The sequence below is a fragment of the Fukomys damarensis genome, unplaced genomic scaffold (genome assembly GCF_012274545.1).
Source record: "Fukomys damarensis isolate Sample0158 unplaced genomic scaffold, DMR_v1.0_HiC HiC_scaffold_23, whole genome shotgun sequence".
Classification (NCBI taxonomy): domain Eukaryota; kingdom Metazoa; phylum Chordata; class Mammalia; order Rodentia; family Bathyergidae; genus Fukomys; species Fukomys damarensis.
In genome coordinates, this window is record NW_022900935.1 from 43,938,493 (window position 1) to 43,955,042 (window position 16,550).

The 16,550-nt window shown below is 53.3% G+C and overlaps 2 protein-coding genes across 6 annotated transcripts in view; one reads left to right on the plus strand and one right to left on the minus strand.

Annotated features, from left to right (window-relative positions):
• Window positions 1-11,406, plus strand: part of Wrap73 (WD repeat containing, antisense to TP73) — an 11,658-nt gene extending 252 nt beyond the window's left edge. Inside the window, exons 2-12 of one of the 5 annotated variants that reach the window (XM_010627806.2) lie at window positions 2,360-2,512; window positions 3,123-3,239; window positions 5,896-5,968; window positions 7,215-7,318; window positions 7,653-7,739; window positions 7,986-8,120; window positions 8,198-8,275; window positions 9,279-9,384; window positions 10,090-10,215; window positions 10,544-10,735; window positions 10,987-11,291. In XM_010627806.2, the coding sequence (XP_010626108.1) occupies window positions 2,360-2,512; window positions 3,123-3,239; window positions 5,896-5,968; window positions 7,215-7,318; window positions 7,653-7,739; window positions 7,986-8,120; window positions 8,198-8,275; window positions 9,279-9,384; window positions 10,090-10,215; window positions 10,544-10,735; window positions 10,987-11,129 (1,314 nt within the window). In that variant the 3' untranslated portion in view covers window positions 11,130-11,291. The other 4 variants (XM_010627805.3, XM_010627803.2, XM_010627804.2 and 1 more) reach the window with 4 other exon arrangements.
• An 817-nt stretch (window positions 11,407-12,223) lies between these two features.
• On the minus strand, window positions 12,224-16,458 carry Tprg1l (tumor protein p63 regulated 1 like; the record flags this gene model as incomplete). The annotated part of the gene is made up of 3 exons (XM_010627893.1): window positions 12,224-12,787; window positions 13,787-13,940; window positions 16,253-16,458. Coding segments are annotated over 3 exons (555 nt in total), but the record flags the coding sequence as incomplete, so codon positions are not given.
• Between the last annotated feature and the right edge of the window lie 92 nt (window positions 16,459-16,550).

The following is a 16,550-nucleotide window of genomic DNA, read 5'->3' on the forward strand; positions in this document are numbered from 1 at the left end:
GCGGGACTTCCCACGGGGCAGGTATTCCGCGAGGTCCGGGAGGGCGGGCCCGGCTGGAGGCTCTGGTGGGCGCGGGGCCAGGGCAGAGCGGTTTCCCTGCCGCGCTTTCCCTCTGTCCAAGAGGGCAACCAGATCATTCTGTTGCAGTAGCGCGGCTACTTTGCTGTCTTCTCTACCACAGTCGAGTAAATGATTTCGGTAGAGTCTGCCCTAAAGCAAAGAAAGCTGTATTCTGCGCCTGGATTGGAGCTGCTCAATCCGTGGAGGACGGAATGGGACTTAAATCAGCCCCAAAACTGGAAGTTTGGAAGTGCACCGGTGTGATCCGGGCCTGTCCCGGGGCAGGGGCTCAGGTCATTGACGTGGGGGAAAAAGGGGAAAAGCAAGCCTGATAAAAAGTGTGCTTCGCTTTATTTATACCCCCTGCCCGGAATTGGACCCAAGGCCAACATGTTAGTCCCACATTCTACTGAACTGCATCCCCAGGCCTTTGAGATAGTCTTGCTGAGTTTCTCTTGGAGGACTGGTATTTAGAACTCTCCTGCCTCAGCCTCCCAAATAGCTGGGATTACAGGTGTGTACTGTAAGCATGGCCTATGCCTCATGATTTTTTTTCAGTTTGAGACTATTAATACTGCTGTTACTTTGTCTAGACCAGTGATGGTGAACCTTTTAGAGCTTTCAGTGATAACAAACAGCCCTCTGCAGCATGGCACGCATGCCACGGATTCACCACCCCTGCTCTAGACCTTTGAGAACATCACTCAAGTTCCGTGTTTACCTTCTTTATAAAGTATCATTCTAAGTCACACACAGTGTGACTATTCAGCTACAAAACAAAATGTCATTAACTTCGTGGATACCCCAAAGTTTCTGGTGTGTTTTCCAGCTGCCCACTCCATAAATTAGAGTTTTGGTTTTGTTTTTACCATGCATGAAAAGGTCAGTGCTTGATAAAGAGAAAGATCAGGAGTGGGGATGTGTCTCAGTGGTAGGTGTGTGCCTGAGTGTGGACCAGGCCCTGGGCTCAACCCAAAGTGCCGGTGGGGTGAGGGAGTTATATCTGCTTACCTAATTTTGATGCTTTTTGATTTGTATACTCTCATCAAAATATTGTGAAACACATGGTAATAATCTGTTCATGAAGTAATGGATAATTGTGTTCTAGAAGGCCTTGTCCTAAGAATTGAATAAAGCAGGTCTCTGTTTCCAGTCTTAGTGTCTTATAGTAAATTTCGATTTCATATCATCCTTTCAGGTGTTAGTTAAGAATACTCCATTTTGTAAGGAATTCATTGGATTGATCACAGTTTTCAAAGCTACAGTGTGAAAAAATAAATGCTGCAGTACCTTCTTGTTCCTGTCTGCAATCTCCGTTCCCTCTTTGTTCCATGGAACATGAATGTGGCTTTCTTTTTTTGATGGAAATTGAGAAACTAATCCTCTAGTTTGTCCTTGGCTAGTATAAAAATGAAGTAATCAGTACTTAAAAGTCATTTCTTGGTATTTAGGCTGTGGCATAGTATATAACCTAAAAGGTGAATACTCAGGTGTAGAAAATATTTGTTTAGATATGGACACAAAGAAACTATCTCAAAAAATACATTCAAAATAACCATTTTTCTTATTTGGTTGTAATAAGTTAATGCACATAAATAAGCATTTATGAAATATCTTTGCAACTGCAGGATATGAAGAGCATCTATTGACCTATTTGTTTTGGTTTTGGTTTTGGTTGTTTTGTTTTGAGACAGGGTCTTGCTGTGTAGTTCAGGCTGGCCTTGAACTCACTATATGTCCTAGGAAGAGATCCTCCTGCCTTAGCCACCCAAGCGCTGGGATTACAGGCATGGGCTACCATGCCTGCCGTGAGGAACTCTTTTTAAATTTGAGGAAATGGTCCAAACATGACTGGATTAGGAGAGGATCTGGTATTAGTCACAGAAGAGCTTTTTCTTAGTGCTGTTTTCTACTTAAGTTTAGTTTTTAATGTACAGTTTAAAAAGGAATAGACATAGGAATAGTTTTAAACTACTTGAACTTTATTCTAGGGTATAGCAATTCGATGTTATAAAACTTGTTTCTTACAGATTTGTGTGGAGTGTGATGCCACATATGACTGTGTGATGATCCAGTGAGGGTAGTAGGGTATAGAATTATTACCTGGTTTGTATATTTACTTTGATTAGCTCATCTTAATTTGGGAATGAGCTGTATGATGGCTGCTGGACATAAAGCTGTACAGATATAAAGCACTCTGGACAGCAGGGAGGGAGGCAGTCTCTGGATCAGGGCAGGCGTGCGGAAGGCCTTCCCAAAGTGGAAGGCGCTAAGGGCTTTCTTTCCTGTGACCCCGCAGGCTTCCTGTGTTCAGTACCGGCTGGTTGTTCGGGACGCGAGCACCCTGCAGATCCTGCAGCTGTACACGTGCCTGGACCAGGTCCAGCACATGGAGTGGTCAGCGGACTCTCTCTTCATCCTGTGTGCCATGTACAAGCGGGGGTTGGTGCAGGTGGGTGCACAGTGTGGGCGACCCTCCCAGGGTCACCAGGAAGGGCGGGTTTTGTTCTGTACCCTCCTGGTGCGGAAAAAGGACGTGTAACTTGAAAGTCACTTCTTAGAATTTTAATGGTTTTGGGGCCGGGGATGTAGCTCAGCAGTGCCAAGCCTGCGTGGCAAGCGCAAAGGTCCTGAATTCAATTCTTGGGGTGTGTGTGTGTGTGTGTGTGTGTGTGTGTATGCATGCGTGTGTGTGGATTTTAATGGCTTTAAAATTCTTATGGTTGCTACTGTTTTATCTAAGTACTTTTTAAAGGAGAAAGTACAAAAATAGTCTCTATGCAATCAAACTCAGAAATGAGTTTGTTTCCCACAGCAGCCTGGCATCTTGGACACTGTGTTTTGGAGAGTCCTGGGAGGCATTGTTTTGTTAGGGGCCAGAAGCCCAAATGCGGTCCCAGCAATGGCAGCATTAAGACTACAACAAAAGGAAACTGCCGAGGGATCCGTGGCTTGCTGGGCTTTCTGTGAGAGTTGCAGTTGGGCACTGTTTCTCTGCCTCCGTCAGCCCCTCGGAGGGGGCGCCTGTTTGCAGCGGTGCCCTTCTCTCTCCCATGACCCAGGTGTGGTCCCTGGAGCAGCCAGAGTGGCACTGCAAAATTGACGAGGGGTCCGCAGGGCTGGTGGCCTCATGCTGGAGCCCGGATGGGCGCCACATTCTGAACACAACCGAATTCCACGTAAGTGCCAGCCCTCCATCCACTGCCCTGGCCCGGCGTGCACGTGTCCTTTGTCCTCTGCTGCTGAAATAGCCAGGGTGGGAGTGGGGTGTGCACCGTGTGTCAGAGGGCTGGAAGCCCAGCCTGGGCGATTTAGGAAGATCTTGTGTTGAAATAAAAAATAATAAAGGGGCGTGTGTGTGACTCTGTGAAGGAGCAGGACCACGTACAGCAGCAGAAGACCAGCTTGTCTGGAAGTCCGTCCCCCCAGCTGCCCCAGCACTGAGTCCCCTCCATGTCACAGGGTGACTTCGGTTTTCCGTTCTTTTGTCCGTTGTCCAGTGAAGTGTCAGTACGACACTGATGAACTATATTCCAGTGTGTGGTAGGACTCGTCCCTTTCTGTTCTTTCTGTTGCCCGGAAGCCTGTCAGATCTTTACATGCTTTGTTTGTTATTGTTTGAACTCAGGTCTTTGTACTTGCGAGGCAGGCAGCAGAACCACTGAGCTAAATCCCCAGCCCTGTTTTGTTTTTTTGAGGCGGGGGTCTCACTGTGCAGTTCAGTGTGGCCTTGAGCTCACTGTGTAGCCCAGGCAGCCTTGAACACACAACGATCCTCCTTCCTCTGGCTCCTGAGTGCTGGGATTACAGGTGTGCACCACCACACCCAATGTATGTGTTTTTGGAATAAGCTTTCTTTTTTTTTTTTGTACCAGGGATCAAACTCTGCACCTTGTGCTTGCAAGGCAGGTGGCGGAACCACTGAGCTAAATCCTCAGCCCTCCAGTGTATGTGTTTTTGAGGCCATTTTATTAGCCTCATACAGACTTAGAACTGTTTCCCCCATTTTCATTGCAATTTGACCTTTTATTGTAAAGTATTTCTTTTTATTCTTTTTATTTTAAAGCCTGCTTTATGGGATTTAGCAAAGCAGCCTGTCATTTTGATGAGTGCTGTTATGGTACATCTTTTTCTTGTGCTTTTCCTCTTTTCTGTGTCCTCAGTTTTAGTGCAGTTGTTGTAAGTAGCCCATAATTAGGTTAAAAATAGAACCAGGGCAGGGGTGGCGATGTGTGGCTCAGGGGCTGTTCTGCACATGACCCCATGGTCAGGACATGACCGCACAGCGGTTCCCATGCCCCTTGCGGTCTGCCCCTCCCCTTGCCTCCCACCGCCTCTGGCCTGTCTCCCTCTCTCTGAGGCTGTGCTTCGAAGTTTGATCAACGGTGTCATGTAGGATCCATCCCAGTGTGGTCTCTGCCCTCTGTGAGCTGCTGTCTGCTGGCCAGTGTTGCTGGGAGGGAGGCCTGAGCCCGGAGGACTTGATTGTGCAGTTGTCCCTGTAAGTTAGTAGGGTGACACAGAGGACACTTACCTCTCTTGGCAGGGGCTGTAGTAGCCTTACACCTCATAGGCAGACGCTCTGCCACGGAGCTACATGCGGCCCTTTTTCTCATGTTGAGGCTGGGCTTGAACTTGCAGTTCTGCTGGCTCAGCCTCCCGGAGTGCTGGGATTACCGGCATGCACCGCCCCGCTGGCCCGCTGAGGAGCTGTTTTGTGGAGTATTTTATTTCCGGTGAGGGTGAAGGGTAGAAGTCTATCTGTGTCCTCTCCGTTTCCAGCCCTGTGTTTCTGAGAAGCCCCTGGAGCTCTGGGAGACCAGGGTGATGGTGCCACAGGCTGGAACAGGGCCCAGCTCCGAGGCGGGCATCTCCAGGGCCCTGCTGCCCACTTTACACCCCTGCACCCTGCACCGAGGGCACCTGAGCCACCGCAAGGGTGACCGGGTCCTGGTGGAGTTCAAACTCAGGGCTGCTGGCAGGCTGAGCCCTGGCTCCTGCTCCCCTGAGAGCAGCCCCACCCCGCACCCAGGACCTGTGCACCCCAAGCCAGGGCAGGCGCTTCCTGTGGTGTGGAGAGATGGTGTTGCTCGCTTTTAACCTCTGAACTACAAGCAGGTGGTGTTTCCAGGGTTCCCACACTGCAGTACCTTGGCTGCCCCCACCCTTCCGAGGAGGCTGCGCCTGCCCAGTGCTTGCTCTTTGTGTCAGGTGACCCGTGGGGGGAGGGTTACCCTGTCCATGGCCCAGGAGAGCAGGCAGTGTGGGCCCTGGGGCAGGTCCCACCGGCCTCTCCCTCCTGGGGATCTGGGGCCTTTGGAGAGGAGGGGAGGGTGGGAGTGGCGCCCCGGCAGTGGTGGCCTCTGCTTGCTGTGCAGCAGCAGTGCAGCACAGAGCCCTTGGTGTCACTGGTATAAGTGGGACCCATGCCTGTGCAGCAGCTTCTGGGCTTCAGAGAGGAGGCAGCAGTGGGTTTTCCCGTGTGAAGATGTTTCCTGACAGACTCTGAGGCTTTGCAAGTCCTGATTACTCTGATTTTTTTTTTTGGGGGGTACCAGGGATGGAACTTGAGACCTTGTGCTTGCGGGGTAGGTGGTGGTACCACTGAGCTAAATCCCCAGCCCTGATACTTTGAAATAGTGAATACAGCGCACTCATGTTGGCTTTGGGTCGCTCAAATAATGCTGTTACAGAACAAAGACCAAGAAGAGACTGAAGGTGGTAAAGGGAGTGTGTGACACCTTCATCATTGGGGAGGCTTCCTTGGCAGCGCAGGCACTGTCTCCCCAGAGGTGCTGATGCCTGCTGAGCCTTTCTCTCCCCCTCTTCCGACAGCTGCGGATCACGGTCTGGTCCCTGTGCACCAAGTCCGTGTCCTACATCAAGTACCCCAAAGCCTGTCCGCAGGGTGAGTCCCCAGAGCGCTCCCTCAGGCTGGGCTGCGTTTCCAACCTTCCTGGCCTGGAGTTTCCAGCAGGGGCAGCTCCTTGCACCACCCAGCCCTTCAGGACCCTCCAGGATCTGCTGGCCCTGCCATTTCCCTGAGCACGTTTCCATCCCTGTCCCTGAGCGAGGTCCCAGGGAGGGTGCTGTGGGAGACATGACAGAAAGAGCCCTGGCCGGCTGGTGGGTATCGCGTCCCCCTCAGTGTCATCCCCTTCAGTGTCGGCTACACTGCCCCGCACATCCGGGAACCCAGGGGAAGGAGTGACGAGGGTCCCCTCCCCACTCTGACCCTGAGACCCTGGAAGGAAGTGGACTGTGGGGGCAGAGCGTGCCAGGCTGGGCCCAGCTCCTGCAGACTCTGCGTGGACCACGGCGCTGCGGGCGCTGCTGCGGTGGGAAGTACACTCGCTTGTCCTGTCTCACACTCTGTGCCTGCGGGGCTCCCAGGGGACTCGCACTTCCCCAGCCTCCTGCTTTTGTATCCAGCCCCCGCACTGTAAAATGTAGTTTAATGTTTCCAGCCAAGGTTCAAAAGTGATCAAAGAAATGCAGCAAACCTACTTCTGACTCCCTGAAAACATTCTTGGATTTGCTGTCATCTGTTTTCTAAAAAGTTTCTAAAAGTTTGAGAGGTGAGGTGCTGCGTTCTTTGTGTAAAAGCTGTGACACAGCAGGGGTCTGCCCCATTTGGGAGGATTCACAGATTCCTGGCAAATCAGCAGTCTGGTCTGCCGTTGTCACCTGCTGAGAGGGGATGGTCTACAGTCCCTTAGTTTCTGCTTTCTGGCAGAATGTCTTCTTCACCTGAAGAAAAATAGTTCCAGCTGGGTGTGGTGGTGCACACCTGTAATCCCAGTACTTGTAGGCTGAGGTAGGAGGATCGCCATGAGTTGCAGGCCAGCCTGGGCCACTTAGCAAGTCCATCTCTCAAAAACCCCCGGAAAAAAAGAAAAGTAGTTCCCATTTGTGTTGTTTACCTTTTGTTTTGTAGACCAGGGATTGAACCTGGGGGCTGTTACTCCCAAACTACCCCCAATCCTTTTTACACTTTGAGATAGGCTAAACTCATACTTGGAATCCTCCTGCCTCCTTGGCTTTTCCAATCAGCTAGTATCGCAGGTATGCCTGGCTTCTCACTCTTGCTTGAAAGTGACTGCTTATTTTCTCTTATCTGGATGCGGCCTGATCTCTGCTGTCCTTTGCTGCAGGAATAACATTCACAAGGGATGGCCGCTACATGGCGTTAGCTGAGCGGCGAGACTGCAAGGACTACGTGAGCATCTTTGTGTGCAGTGATTGGCAGCTCCTGCGGGTAGGCCCTTTTCTGCTCTGCGGGCTGGGAGGGAGGCGGCACAGATGCAGGCCGTGGGTTGTCAGTCTGGGCCGAGGTGCGGAGCCTGTTGGTAAAGCTCTGGAAGGCTCCCATTGGGGCTGCAGGTGGGTGGGGAGCACAGCCTCGGTGCCAGCACACAGGTGCTGTGCAGGGGGGCTGGGTGCACTATAGAGATAGGATGTGGATGTTTTGTCCACTTTTGCATAAGAAAGTTAAGTGCCGAACGTGTTACAGTAATTGTAAGATAAACCAGGGTTTCTTTAAGCAAATTCCTCGAAGTCATCCCGTGTCTTTCTCCCCTCCCCTTTGGAAGCACTTCGACACCGACACGCAGGACCTGGCCGGCCTGGAGTGGGCCCCCAACAGCTGTGTACTGGCGGCATGGGACGCCTGCCTGGAGGTATGAGCCACAGGGCCTGTGCTCTCTGGGCGTCCTCCTGCATTTTCCCAGCGCTATGGCTGTGGCGAGGGTGGCTTTGCCTCGCTTCAGACCATGACCGGAACTCTCCCTGGAGCTGGGGATGGGACCCGCTGCACCAACTGGCGGCTGGCGTTCTCTGGCTCTCGGGGCGCTCCCTGAGAGGTGGCTCCGTGCTATGTCCGTGCCCAGCCGGGTGATGGTACCATTTCACTGTCTCGTCCGCAGTACAAGATGCTGCTGTACTCTCTGGATGGCCGCCTGCTCTCCGTGTACTGCGCCTACGAGTGGTCCCTGGGCATCAAGTCTGTGGCCTGGAGCCCCAGCAGCCAGTTCCTGGCAGTCGGGAGCTATGACGGAAAGGTGGGTGAAAGACCAGGGGCTTGGGGGCCCCCCAGGGCCACCTGAGCCTGCGTCAGCCTCCACCATCCCCTCCACAGGTGCGGCTCCTGAACCATGTGACCTGGAAGATGATCACGGAGTTTGGGCATCCTGCAGCCATTCACAGCCCCAAGACAGTAAGTCTGAAGCACAGCACACTTCTGCTCCGCTTAGGGGTGGGTGGGAGCTGCGCATCATTCACAGCGGCCACTGTGATGTCACTTTCTGCACACTCTGCTGATAAGACATTAAGACATCTCAGTGCCAGGCCCCACCCATGGTCTTGTCTGTCTTCTGTTTTGAGGCAAGGTCTCACATAGCTCAGGCTGGCCCTGAACTCACTCTGTGGCACACAGTGGCCTTGAACTCCTGGTGATCTTCTGAGGTGCTGGGATTACAGGCGTGCACCACTGTGCCCAGTTTATATTTCCTGTCATACCACTCATAGACTCTTACTTTGCCCCCATCCCTAGCCAGGTGTCACACTCTGTCTGTCCCACAGTAGACCCTTGTATTAAAAGGCAGAGACCAGGCCCTGCCTGCCCCAAACACTGAGCATCTTCCCCTTGCTGGGCCCTGGGTCTCAGCCAGAGAAGAGTGGATGGGACAGGCAGGGAAGGGCTGGGAGCTAGGTGTCTCCAACTCAAGCGAGGCAGCATTTTAGGGCCAGGGAACAAGAGGCACCAGGTCCCTGGGGAGCAGCATTCACCATCGCCGCCACGTGCCAGGATCGGAATGGCAGGAGCAGAGCCCCGTGCTCAGTGGGGCCAGGCTGCAGGCAGGTCCTTCAGAGGTGATGCTGAGAGAGGATGGGAACTGGGGCAGGTGGTGCAGGGCAGGCCAGGCCACAGCTTCTGGGCTCCGCCTGCAGCCCACACCACGCTACATTGTGAGCAGGGCCGGGCATGGGATTCCATGGCTGCGACAATGCTGGTGAGCAGCTGGAGGAGGAAAGGCTCACTTAGGCTCGGTCTCTTGCCTGTGGTGGGTGGGAGCACCTGCTGGGAAGTGGAGGAAGAGGAGGTGGCCCCGGGACCTCCTGCCTCTGTGCCACCCAGGGCCTCTCCCTGCTGGGCTGTGGCGTGGCCCTGCTTCCTCAGTCCCTGTCAGGAACTGTTTGGTGGCTGCCCTGTCTTTCAGGTTGTGTACAAGGAAACAGAGAAGACCCCGTTGCTGGCCCTGGGCCACCTGCCCTTCCCACCGTCCCGAGCAGGCACCCGTCCTCTCACCACTGCAGAGAGCAGATGTAAGCTGCTGCCACTGGCCTGTTTCTGGGGTCCTGGGGTTGTGCGCCCCACTGGGCTCTGCCACACTAGCCACACCTTCCTTCCTTCACCCCCTCCTTTCTCACTTAATGAAAAATACACCTCTGCATCCAAGTGAGTTTCCACGTCGGTCATGCCTGCATTTGCTTCCTGTGCTGTGTCATGGGCAGTGTGGTGTGATGCAGCGGAGGAGCATTTCTACCTGAATACACAGCCCGGAGCGAGCCTTGGGGCCTGGAGTGCAGAGCCTAGGGGCAAGCAATCTGTGCCTGTCTCCCTGTTCCTCTGTCCCTGTAGTGGGCACAGGGATGGCACCTGTCCCCTGGGGACATGAGGGCCTCAGCAGAGATGTGTGGGCACAGCAGCTAGCCGTCGGTTGGTGCAGAGAGGGTGCCTGGCCCTGTGGAGCCTCCCAGCTTGTCTGCTGCCCCAAGAACCTGAGGCCAGAACGTCAGAGGGGACAAGAGCTGAAGGCCTGTGGGACCGCCGAAGCTGATGCTGGCCCACCTACCTGTGCCCTCCGGCTAGCCTGGCACCCAGGGCTGGAGGGCAGCCTGGCACCACAGCACTGCTCCCCACAGGCCCCGCTGTCAGCACAGGTCCCCTCTGGAAGGGGCTGGGAAGCCTGGGTGCTGGCCCCTGCCTGAGCCACTTCTGGTGACCCAGTGTGTCCTCTGCCATTGCAGATGAGGTCGCCTCTGTGCCCATCACCCTGCAGACCCTGAAGCCAGCCACTGACAGGGCCAACCCCAGGATGGGCGTAGGGATGATGGCCTTCAGTGCTGACAGCTACTTCCTGGCAACAAGGAACGGTCAGTGCCCTGGCTGCTGGCACTGCACTGCCCACTCCCTGGGCTGTGGGCCATGTTGACACCCAGGAGCAGCCTGTGCCCCACCTCAGGAGCTCTGTGGGCAGTCACCTCTCTCTTCCTCAAGAAGGTGCAGGATCCGGGCAGAGAGCCCTCCCTGGGGCCTTTTTGTCTTAAAATGTTTGGCAACGCTGTACAGATTTAGCAAGCAGAGAAAGCTCAGGGCCACAGCTTGGGGGCTCATCTGCAGCTTCTTCCCATGGCTCTCCAGAGGTGGGGCTGGCCAGAGCCCATGGTGACAGTGCCCTCCTCCCTCTCCTTTCCTTCCCAGACAATGTTCCCAATGCTGTTTGGGTCTGGGACATTCAGAAGCTGAGGCTCTTTGTGGTGCTCGAACAGCTGTCCCCGGTGCGCTCCTTCCAGTGGGACCCACAGCAGCCACGGCTGGCCATCTGCACAGGGGGCGGCAAGGTCTACCTGTGGTCACCGGCTGGCTGTGTGTCAGTGCAGGTGCCCGGGGAAGGTGAGTGCATCCGTGCAGGTATGTACTACACACACACACCCGGGGAAGGTGAGTGCATCCATGCAGGAATGTGTGTACACACACACACACCCACACACACCCCACACACGGAAGCCAGGGCCCAGCTCCAGGTGGCATTGGGCTCCACCCAGCTGTGCCCCTGGGTCACCAGTCCCCCACCTCATCATGCAGGCTGCCTTCCCAGGGGACCCCAGCCCCTCTGCCCTGACCCTCTGGCCACCTCTCCCCAGGTGATTTCCCAGTGCTTTCTCTTTGCTGGCATCCAAGCGGAGACTCCTTGGCCCTCCTCAGTAAGGATCACTTCTGCCTCTGTTTCCTGGAGACCAAGGAGGGTATCGGGGCAGCTGTAGGACAGTGGGATGGCCACGCTTAGGACTTGTGAGGCTGCCAAGGCACAGCACCCGGCACACCCCCGACATCGGGAAGGCACCTGCAGCCACCTTGGGACAGATTCTCTATTGGATTCTATTTTTCTATTTAGCCAATTTTGTAAATATGTATGGTAGTAAGCTGTAATTTTCATTAAAATAAATTGTTGCTAATTTATAAAATGTTGACAGCCTCAAGATCTGAAATGACCAGCCTACCTCCTGGTCAACAGTGACCATCCATCCTCACTGGACATTCAGGAAGGGTGGTAGCTTTCTGTGGGGCATGCCAGCCTCCAGGCAGAAAGGGAGCCCCAAGAACCTTCAGACAGGCCCAGCCCCATAAGCAGGTTCTGCCAGGAGCCCCGTCCTGGCCACTCTGCCTGGTGGGCATCAAGGGTGGGAGTCAGGACTGTTTCCCACCCCTGCAGAGTGAGGGGACTGGGCCCTGAGATAGCTGCTTTCTTGGTCACTGCTGTGTCTTTTAGTGATAACTTCAGAAAGGAACAACATCCTTTTGGTTCTAAACGTCTTTACTACAAGACAGAGCACAGGCTGAAGGCCAGGGCACTCAGGCAGCCTTTGACAGGCCATGGCATCCTGATCACATCTGTGCCAGGCAGCTTAAAGCTACAGCAGCTGAAAATGAAGAGAAACCAAGGAGCCAGCAGTTAGTTTATGACAGGTGCTGCAGCCACACGACTGGAGGCAGGAGCTTTGAGCAGCTGTGGATGCATGGGGTCTGCAGGAATCACAGCCAGTCCGGGGTCTTATGGTTTTCTTAAAGTGCATTCTTTAAAAAGCAAGCTACCCAGTTCCCCTTTAAACAGGAATAGAATAACACAAACTTAGGGTCCAGACAGCTGTCAAAATTGTGCGCAAAGAGTTATCAGGGTGACTTTGCTGAAACTGATAAAACTGTAAATGCTGTAGACCCTGTGGGCCGGGGAAGATGCCCAAGAACTGACACAACTGGGGCAACTCTAGAAAGTATGACTTGAGATCATACATTTTTACAAAAGAGCTGTTCCCGAGGGGTTGACAAGGCACAAGACTGTGTCTTGTGCTGAGGCCAGTCTGCTGGCTGCTTGTTTAGCTTAAAAAAAAAAAAAAAAAAAAAAAAGGATTAAGTTTCAAAATACAAAATTTGACACCGAGTGTAAACGTGTGCACAGGTGTGGTGTGGAGACACCAGCTCCTGGCCCCATCCAGGCGTCCACACATGGGGCAGATGTGGCCAGGGGCTGGGCGTGCTGGAGGGGTGCAGCAGGGACCAGGAGAAACCACACAGGGACAATGAAGGCCAACAGGCAGGGGGCAGAAGGAGCCAGAGGCACAGACAGCTAGGTCTGCCTGCCTTGTCTGTTGCCCCAACATCGGGGTCTGCATCCCACCACCCAGGGGTTCACCGCGCTGCAGGGACCGCACCCAGCCCCCAGCCCCAATCCGCACAGCTGGGCACAGTGGTCTAGAAGCCAATTTTGCCCCGGGTCATGGAGTATCCCAGCTTGGCCTCGTTGTTGATGAAGGACATCAGTCCCACATAGGTCTCGATGAGGAGAGGGCGCTCCAAGACCAGCACACTGCTCGCCTGGCCGGGCAAAGGGCTTTCCTTCTGCGCCTTTTTGACAGCTTGGATCAACAGAGCCCTGAAGCTTTCCAGCTGGAGAGAGAGCGAAGACTCAGCCTTCAGGCAAAAGAAGGGGAAACCAGCACCCTGGGACATCTACCCTGCCCGTCCACACCCAGTCAAGTATCACTTCATGACAATGACATGCTCATCTCACATGCATGTGCACACCAGCGTGTACTTGCACACCCCCAGATGGCTGGATCCATCACTAGCAGGGGACCGTAAATATGGTGACAGGTACACACGAGGCGCACTTGCTGTCATCTCAGAGCGGTGCTGACTGCACACGCCATGCTTTCCTGTGGTGGCAGAGGTGAGCTCACACCAGCAGCGTCCCCAGCGGTGAGGGACACGACTCGCTGTGTGACAACGTTCAGGGAACTGGGACATCACGAGGCGGCAGGAATCGCTGGGCTCTATTATCTGTGGCAGTGGTAGCACACTGACAGCACGCATGTGACTGACTGTTTAAGACGAAAGACGCTAATGCAGCAGCTATTCTTTTTCAGCCAAAGCCTCAGTCCTCAGGGAGAACTGGAGCCCTGTGATACACGAGTGGGCTTTGGGTTATGTCTGGCACTTGGTCTCTAAAGAGATTTGCACTGCTGTCCTACAAGAATGCCACACTGGACAGCAGCGATGACTCCTGCCCAGTCGAGTGTCCTCCTATGAGTGGCGCCTGTACCACACTGGGCAGTCTGAGGAGCTCTCTGGGAAGCGTGCTGGCACCCTACCACTCGCCAGGGCGCTCACCATCTACAGGACTCAGTGTTTCCACCATGGTCATCTGCCCAGCCCCCGTCAGGACCCCAGGGCAGCGGCTGTCCCTTGCTGCCCTCTGTGATGCTTTTCCTAGGGCCTGGCCCCAAGGACTGTCAGGGAACCCCGGTGACCAGCAGCCGCTCACCAGTGTCATGAGCCCATTTCCACATCATTAGTCACCCATCTCAAGGGCTCAGCCGCACCTGGCCACCGGGACCCTTCATCCCCAGCGGCACACAATGGTGCCAATGCCCAGGGACTACTTACGTGGCACAGAGTTGCTGTCTTCTCATCCACACCAGCCATAGGGTGCTCGATGAAAGTGGCATAGGGTAAGTTGGTGGACCAGGGGTTCCATCTGTTTATGAAGGAAGGACGACTCTGCCTGTCCCACTGAATGCGGACCCCACAGCCTTCTCGCCTGATGAGGAGAGGGCCAGGTGAACACAGGTGTGAGGATATGCCAGCCCTGGTAGCTCTGTGTGCAGGCAAAGCCCTGGGCCATTTCCCAGTGCATAAAGGTCCCCAGTTTCAATGGCGATGATGGTCTCTACTAACAAGTGCTTTAAATACCACTCACCTGACCGTCCATCTATCCACCCGAGACAAGGTCTCATTGTGCAGTCCAGGAAGGCTTGGAACTCGGTATCTAGCTCAGGCTGGTCTTGAACTCATAACCTGCCTCCACCTTGTGAGTACTGAGATCACAAGTTTTAAATATGACAAATACATTGTCTTGGTTACACTAACTTCACCTTTACATGCCTATTAAAATTCATGAGAACCCTGAGTAGATAACCTAGTCCAATGACTCATGTTTTCATCCTATTAATAACCCTATTAAATACCACTCAAAACTTACACTCATCAGTGTGGTCTGGATCCTAACTGTGACCTGAATTCATGTGCTGAAGGCATGGTCTCAGCTGCTGGTGCTATTGCCAGGTGCTGTGACCTGGAGGGAGGGCCTAGCAGAAGGAAATCAGCTCACTGGGAGTTTGTCCCGGACAAGACAGGCTCTGCCTCCCTACAGACCCAAAGCAACGCCCCCGAGCAACCATGGACTTAAGCCTCAGAAACTGAGCCCAAATAAAGTGTCTCCTCCTCCACTGACCTTAGGTATTTTGTCATAGTGATGGGAAGCAAATAGATGTTTCCTGTCCAAACCTTAACAACAGATCTCTGAAATTTAGTTTGACTATTCTCATGTCTAGCCTTTTTACATTTCAAAAAATTCTTTTAAATCAAGATAATCAAATGGCAGGCATGGTGGCGTAAACCTGTAATCCCAACTCAGGATCTGTGGGAGGAGGATTGCCACAAGTCTGAGACCAGCCTGGACTACACAGGGAGACGCTGTCATACACCTCACTCAAGAAGGCACTTTCCTGTGTGTCCCTCTGCCGTGCCACTCTGCCTTGGAGCCAGTGGACTACAAGCTGAAACCTCTACAAACTGAGCCAAACAAACCTCTAAGTTGTGGGTGTCAGGTGTGGAGGGGCCTAGACCACTCACAGCAGGCCTTGTGAAGTTAGTACGCTGTTTATTCACTTGCGAACCAGTGCACAAGCAGGCTGAGTCAGTGAAACAGGAACTCGGCATAGAGCAGGCAGAGAACAAAGAATTTAAAGGGATGAGGCATGAGTATTTCCTTGAGAAATTTGGAAAGACAGAGGTCATGGTTCCCAGGAGGGGCAGTGGCTGTAGATGTTGTCAGGCTTCCCGGTACTGCAGCAGCTGGGACATGACTTACTTTGTTCTTCTCTGGGTGCTGCCAGTAACGGCCTCATCCACTGGGCCAATTTTTTTTTTTTTTTAATTTTTTAAAGGAGCTGATAGTAAAAGAGTTTGCTTTAAAATTCAGAGATTTTGGGCTCGGAACTGTTACGCTGGAACTGCCAGGGTTTGGCAATCCTTACAGATGAACTAAATACATTTTCCATAGAGATGAGCATGTGTCTTTTAGGTGCGAGGAATGGAACGATGTGGTTTCTATCCAGATATACCCTGCAAAGCCTCATGGGATCATTGGGAGGTGACTGGATGAGTCCACTGATGAGAGAGAGGACTGGTGGGAGGAGGCCCCCACTCAGCAAAGCCTGGAGGGATGGAGCTCCCTGGCTTCTCCCATGACCTCTCTCTCTGCTTCCTGCAGCCTTGCCATGAGGGTGTGTTCTTCTGCCAGGCCCTGATGGCTTGATGTCCTACTTTGGAGCCAATGGACTATGGATTGAAACCTCTACAAAATAAACCTGTCCTCCTTGAAAAAACAAAAGGTGATCGACTCTTGAAAGCTGATCATTATTTTCAAACATACATGACCTTTAGTGCTAGCTGTAAACGACAGAGATCACTACCTTTTTCTCTTAAGAATAAACCAGAAAGAGACTCAATGAGACCATGTGATCCTTTCTGGGCTAGAGATTTAATGCCCTTATGAGAGAGACATCCAGTTTGCTTTTAACACATTGGCTCCACCTCAACATATCTGGAACCCACGTGAACGCTTTTTACTGCTGCTTTTATAGCTGTCTTTTGTACCAGAATCCTTTAGTGCCATTCCTTGGCCAGCAGCCACTTCCTTCTATTTTAAGAAATGATCACTTTCCATTATCTTTGAAGCTAAGCTTCTGAGCTTACACATGAAGCAGACACAAGACCATCACCAGGAGACGGGGTTGAAAGGGCTGGATAATAAGATCCGCTGGTCCTGGATTCTCAGAACGCACTTACTTGTTGAGGGACTTCGGGGGGAACTGGAATTCACCGTAGGAGATCGTGTCCACAGCGCTGAGCGCCACCCTGACCACCTGCTGGCACTGGAGGCTGATGAAGTCGTATTTACACACGAGCAGCGACTGGTCGGTCACCAGCACTAGCCGCTCCTTCTCGTTGTTCCAGTGGTCCACCCTGCAGGCGAGGACAGTCACCGCGGGCTGTCACACCGGCGCCGCGGACCCACCCTCTGGGAAGGACAAGAGGCGTTCCCCGGGCGTGCCCCAAGGGTCCCCGGGCAGCCCGACTTACTCGG